Source organism: Cryptomeria japonica, unplaced genomic scaffold, assembly GCF_030272615.1.
Source record: "Cryptomeria japonica unplaced genomic scaffold, Sugi_1.0 HiC_scaffold_1302, whole genome shotgun sequence".
NCBI classification, from domain to species: Eukaryota; Viridiplantae; Streptophyta; class Pinopsida; order Cupressales; family Cupressaceae; genus Cryptomeria; species Cryptomeria japonica.
This window is the reverse complement of record NW_026729811.1, coordinates 10,853-17,220: the sequence shown is the minus strand read 5'-3', so window position 1 is coordinate 17,220 and position 6,368 is coordinate 10,853. Positions and strand designations below refer to the sequence as shown.

The 6,368-nt window shown below is 37.6% G+C and overlaps 1 protein-coding gene across 3 annotated transcripts; it reads right to left on the bottom strand.

The window, feature by feature from the left end:
- Window positions 1-371: 371 nt before the first annotated feature.
- On the bottom strand, window positions 372-6,150 carry LOC131873246 (disease resistance protein TAO1-like). Of its 3 annotated transcripts, none has more exons than XM_059216256.1 (5): window positions 5,380-6,148; window positions 4,144-5,218; window positions 3,473-3,784; window positions 1,655-3,364; window positions 372-1,563 (listed from the first exon to the last, which is right to left on the bottom strand). In XM_059216256.1, exons 1-5 carry the CDS (start codon window positions 6,027-6,029, stop codon window positions 1,198-1,200), a joined length of 4,113 nt encoding a protein of 1,370 aa, XP_059072239.1. In that variant the 5' UTR covers window positions 6,030-6,148; the 3' UTR covers window positions 372-1,197. The 3 variants fall into 3 exon arrangements, with proteins under 3 accessions (XP_059072239.1, XP_059072240.1, XP_059072241.1); XM_059216257.1 differs by having other exon boundaries at window positions 1,661-3,364; window positions 5,380-6,147; XM_059216258.1 differs by lacking the exon at window positions 372-1,563 and having other exon boundaries at window positions 2,000-2,159; window positions 2,255-3,364; window positions 5,380-6,150.
- Window positions 6,151-6,368: the final 218 nt, after the last annotated feature.

Here is a 6,368-nt window from a genome sequence, read left to right as displayed (position 1 = left end):
TTATTATTACATATGTATAAAATAAAAAGTTGGAGGAGATGGAGTAAATCTAAAAAACAAACGTTGAGGAACATTTTAAGTAAATAAAAAGATAGGCTAATTTTGTATGGTTCTTTTGTTTGGACTAATTGTACTATCTTTTGTCTATGTTAGATCAACCATATAATTACACTTTCTAGATTCAATATGTAATTTTATTTAAGTGTATGACTCAAAATTACCTTTGTCATTTTATATAATTCTTTTGTTTTGATTAATTGTATTATCTTTTGCCTATGTTAAATTAACCATTTAATTACACATTCTAGTTTCAATATGTAAATTTATATGATAATTTGGCACACACTATATGGATGCTGACAAAGTTTGCAGAGTCTAGCTTTACACCTGCCAATTGCATTTGCTTGAAAGTTTCTAAAGCCTTTTTAAAACATGCACACACATTTCTTTGAAGCATTTTGTTAAACAGTTCACGTGTCTGATCCATGCTTCCACATTTTGGATATCCTACATTCATGGCATTCCATGAGATGACATCTCTGAGGCATTCTGTCAAACAGTTCATGTGCCTTTTCTATGCTTCCACATTTTGCATAGATGTCTTCTAGGGCAGTTGCAACTACAACATCTGACAAAATTCCTGTCCTTTATCCTTTGATGGATGTCATACCTTGTTCTAAAGCTCCCATTTTGGCACAAGCAGGGAGGATGCTGGTAAATGTTGCAGAGTCTTCCTCTAATCCTGCCAATTGCATTTGCTTGAAACTTTCTAAAGCCTTTAAAACAAATCCATTTTGTGTATATTCTGCAATCATGGCATTTTATGAGATGATATCTTTCTGATGCCTTGTCTACACTTCCACACTTTGCATACATGTCTACCAGAGGATTTCCAACTACAACATCTGACAAAATTCTTGTATGCTTTATGCTTATATGGATATCTATACCCTATTTCAAAGTTCCCATTTTGGCACAGGCTGGGAGTACCCTGACAAATGTAATCTGGGCAGGAACTGGAACAGTGAGTTTGAGTTTGGTTTGATGTATGCGTGGGAGCTAGGCGGCTAACTGGTGAATGTAATGGTTAGCGAGATGACTTAGGTGAGTAGAAACAGGCATTGGCAAAAGGAATGGATTAAGGGGACCTCACATGTGCCACCTGAACAGACAAGACTAAGAGTATGTAAAATAAGCCTACCCTTCCAGGAATTCCAATAATTGGTAAAAGGCCTCCACAACTCTTCCTTCTTTGCCCATCACTAGCATTGCTTTCTTTCCTTGCAAGTTTCCTTCAATTATGCGGAAGAAACTTTTGGCTAAGTTCTTTTGATAGTCATATGGACATGTATTTACCACATATATATGTACCACTTTTCTCTCCTCATCAATCTCCTCAGCATAGCACAAAAGAGCATTGAAATCACACTCATCTAGAATCTTGTCTACATCAGGTAGCTCCTCCACCTCCCTAACCGCAAGATCAGGAAATTCCAAAGAGTTTACAATTGGCTTCACCAGCCGGATCACTCTGCCTTGTATCCAGATCTTCCTTGGACAACCCTACAAATCGTATTGTTCACAAAACATTCAGTCATAAACATGAACATTAACATAAAGGGAAAAACTCTGAACCTGTAAAAGTTTTTGATACCTTCACCTGTATAGACTGAATACAAGGTTTCAGAGCTGATATGGTGTCACATTTGAGCTCCAGTTCTTCCAATCGTTCCACTTTCTCTAAACTCTGTATACCTGGCACCTTCCAGCAGGTTTGCACGATCAGTACCTTCAATGACTTTGAGTGCTCCAAACCTTCCATTTTCTCAATTTTGGGGCAATTTCTTATTCTAAATTCTTTTAGTGAAACCAAATCAGCAAAGCTTGAAAGTTCTTCTATCTGCAGACAATCGCATATTGTCAGAACCTCAAGGTTTACCAGATCTTTAATACACGTGATGTTCTTCAGCAAATTGCAAGAGTATATTTCTAGAATTTTGAGCGACACTGGCAGCGTCTCTATCTCCACGAAGTAGTGATTCATCCTAACCACGAACGTTTCAAGGATGGGAAAAGTCTCATTGGAAATTGATATCGTGGAGAATTGTTTGCAGTCTTCGATGTCAGGTTCCTTTAGCGTTTTAAGTGAGGAAGCAGCCCTGGCATTAGAATCAATTTTACTTCCGGAACTTAAAATTTCAATGCTCTTCAAAGAGGATGAGTTTACAAGAGAAGTTTGAAAGCTTTTCCATACCAGAGTCTCAATTGTTAGCAAATCTAACTTGCTCAGTTTGCTGATGTTTGTCGGTACAGCTCTTAACTTGATACAACCTTGTAGATATAATTTAGTCAATGACTCCTGATATATGATTTGATGAGGTAAATCTTCCAATTCCTTGCAATCACTAAGGTTCAAAACCTTGAGCTTCCTGATGTTTTCCATGATATCTGATCTCAATTCAAGCTTTGCACAGCCTGACAAATTTAGATCTTCTAGGTTTATCAACTGTTTGAAAGAATCTGGTAATGTTCTCAACTGGATGCAAGATTTCAGATTTATATTCTGCAAGCAAATTAAATTGCCAAAACCAGTAGGTAGTGAAAAAAGCATTTTACAATTTGACAAATTTAAAGACATCAGGTTTGTTAGCTGCTTGAAAGAATCTGGCAATGTGTTCAACTGGATGCAAGAGCCAATATTTATACTCTGCAATCTTATTAGATTGCCAAAGCTAACAGGTAATGAAGATAGCATTTCACAACCTGATAAATTTAGAAATTCCAGGTATATCAGTTGACTAAAAGAATCAGGCAAGGTGCTCAACTTTTTGCAGTTCCCCAGACTTACATTCCGCAAGCTTGTTAAATTGCCAAAACCAACAGGTAGTGAACAGAGCATTTCACAACCTGTTAAATTTAAAACTTGTAGGTGTATCAGCTGACTGAAAGAATCAGGCAATGTGCTCAGCTGTTTGCAATACCACAAATCTACATTCCACAAGCTTATTAAATTGCCAAAATCAATAGGTAGTGAAGATAGCATTTGACAACTTATCATATTTAGATCTTTCAGGTGTATCAGCTGATTGAAAGAATCAGGCAAAATATTCAACTGCTCACAATTCCGCAGTTCTATTTTCTTCAAACTTATTAAATTGCCAAAAGCAGTAGGTAGCGATGATAGCACTGGAGAATATAATCGCACATACTCCAGTGATTGGAGGTCACAGAGCTCTTCTGGCAAACTGCTACCATGAAAGTAAACGACAAGCCTTTTCAGATACTGAAGACTTCTTATTGAGCTTGGAAGCCATTGCAATTTTTGGCAACCCAGTAAAATAAGCTCTCTCAATTGCAAAGGAGGCTACAGGCAACCATTATTATAGTCAATTGACTCAATTCAATTCAGAAAAGCCTTACCTATAATAAGTTTTGAAGCAATTTTATTGAACCACGAAAGCAAAATACTTACTTCTACATTGTCCTTCCACAGTTCTTCCAACTCATCAGCTTTATGAAGCTCTAAAACACTTAAATTTTTTAATGTAAGCCATGATGGGAGACTCCTTAAGGGAAAACCTTCCCAGCGAAGCCACACAAGATCTTCTGATAATGGTGCAAATTCTTCTGTAAACTCATTTCCTTTGACAGAAAGAATTTGCAATCCATTGGAGAATCTAAGGCGTTTAGATGATCTTCTTGATATTCCCATGAACTGAAGTCTGTACTCTTTGAATGCCACAAAAGAATCCGCAGGTTGTATCCCTCGAAGCAACTTTATTTTCTGAATAAAATAATCAGACATACAGAGTGTTTTAATCAAATTCCCTCAAAACAGAGGCAGACAGAAACACAAACTTGTTTTTAATGTTATCACTTATCAGTGGTTAACGAAAACAAGCAATATAAGAAATCAGCCCTCTATTAACAACATGAAATTTTTATAGTCCATGATAAACTCCTCTGGTATACTTCTGGATTTCATAATGTGAACAATTTTCTATCTGCAACATTGATGATGAAAATTGTTCACATAATCAAATCCAGAAATATACCTAAGGTAAGGTAATTGATCAGCCCTCTATTTATCTGATTATTTGCATCTACCAAAAACACAGAATAGGCTGCCAATACTAATCTCACCATGGAATGTTTCTTCATGTTAACAATCTGCTCTGTAAACCATACCCGATATGGTGAGTGTCTGCTTGCAATCTCTCTTCCTATATCCCTAAGGTGATCATGCATCCTTATTCTTTTGTCCCCATCGAACAGCTCCACAAGACACTTATTCAGGAGTGTTTCTATACCATGCAGGCCACTCCAACCCGATCCATCCCACACTGCTACAGCCTTGCTTTTCTTTTCTCCAATGAGAAAACAAGCTACATCCAAGAACATCTCTCTCTCTTCTTCATCGAGTGCATCGTAGCTAACTTGTAGCCTTTCTTTGATTTCGCCAGGCAATATTCTTAAGATCTTATTTAATTGGGATTTCCAGTAATCTCTAGACTTTTTCCCATATAACTGTGCCCCCAATACCTTCAGTGACAAAGGCAAGCTATTGCACGCCTTTAAGAATTTCTGGACCAGAACTTCAAATCCAGGAGGTGGAAAGGGCTGCAAGAAAGCATGCCAGCAGAACAACTGACCAGCATGTGGCATGCTAAGTCCTGGCATTTTATAAATGCTGGAGATACCCCATGATTTAAGGACACCCAATTCCCGGGTTGTTACAATAACCATACTTTGGGATCCAAGGTTGTCTTTATTGGGTAACAGAGCATTTAGTTGGTCGATGTGATCAACGTCATCTAACACTATGAGCGCACGATGAGAGCTCAGACGATTTGCAAGAATGATCTTGCCTTCGTCTACACTGTCGAATGGCAAATCATGGACACCAAGATCAGCCAGAAGCTTTTTCTGCTTGTCAGACAGAGCATTTCTGGATGCTGCATCTCGCACATCGAAAACGAAACTGCATCTCTCAAAAGAGGAAAAGTTCCTGTTGAACAGCTCTTTGGCCAATGTGGTTTTACCACTACCTCCTATGCCTGCGATCCCCATGATTTTTACTTTCTCTTCTCCTGCAACTGATTCGAAGCCTTGTATCAGCTCATCCAATCCAAGTGGATGTTCGGCTACCCATAATGGAACTTTTTTCATGATTTGAAATGTACAATTCACAATATTCTTCAAAACTGTGGCCTCATCCCTAAACATTTTCAAACGAAAACAAAAATTAAAACAGGACACACTATACTGCTTAAATAGTATTTCAAAAATGAAATAAAAGTAATACATGTTTCAATCCATGTTTAAGATCATATTCAATTATTCATCATGAAAAAGAGAAAAATGAAAATTAATACATACTTGTTATTATTGATGGTGTACCCTGATATGAATGAACTGTCACGGAGTGCCCTTCTCCACACATTAAGCTTTTCTGGTGTGTATCTGCCCTTCTTTTCATGCTCTGAAAATGCATCAGCATATTTTCCTTTTCCTGACTCAATCCATCTGAGATCAGAGGGCTCAATATGATAGAAAATGGGAATAATTGTTGCACCAGTTTTGAGCATGGAAGATAGCTCAGCCAAACACCATGGGGATTGGGCATACGTCGGAGAAAAAATGGCAATTTGAAGGGTAGCACTAGCTATAGCGTGTTGTATTTCTGCTGGAATAGAATCACCAGCCTCAAGGGCTTCCAGATCTAGAAATACATGCAGTCCAATGGAATGAAGTTTATGGTAGATGGTGGTGGCCAATGTGTGTTTCACATCACGTCCACAGTGATTAATAAAAACGTCCCAAGGCTCTGTAGATTTAGGTGCTGAATAAGGTGCAAGCTCATCAAAAATGTTTTCTAATTGAGATTGATTTTGCCTGGCTACGGAAGAGGATGCCATTTCCATTAAATTGAACTGAACGGAACAAAGATAGATGAAATAAAAAAGCTGTCTTGGAGATTTAACGGGAGTCAGGGATTGAATCAGCAGCGGGATACACACAACTACCATAAACACATGTAATCTTCTGTTATCTGTTTGAAAATAACAAATTTCTCAGACATTTTCAGTAGCGTCAAGTTTACGCAAAAATATCGGACTCTGAATGACGCCAAAATTGACTTTCATGTGGGCGGCGCGAAACTCGGGCAACGAGAATAGACTTGTATTTTAATTAGCGTGAGGTTTCATTCCAAAATCTGTCTCACGCCGCAAAATTAGACTCTGCTTTGGTAAACTTCCCAAAAATACGCGCTGGTACATACAAGTTGGAAATTGAATGCATTTTCAATTAGAAAAGTGATTTACTAATTACTAATTACTAATTACTAATCAATGTGAAATCTTTTA

Bases quoted from the DNA above. Each gene is read 5' to 3' on its own strand.
- LOC131873246 (XM_059216256.1), bottom strand. From the start codon at position 6,029: ATGGTAGTTGTGTGTATCCCGCTGCTGATTCAATCCCTGACTCCCGTT. The intron at 5,219-5,379 runs GTATGTATTAAT...GAAAATGTTTAG, and splicing joins TACACCATCAATAATAACAA to GGATGAGGCCACAGTTTTGA. The intron at 1,564-1,654 runs GTATCAAAAACT...TACGATTTGTAG, and splicing joins TTCAGTCTATACAGGTGAAG to GGTTGTCCAAGGAAGATCTG.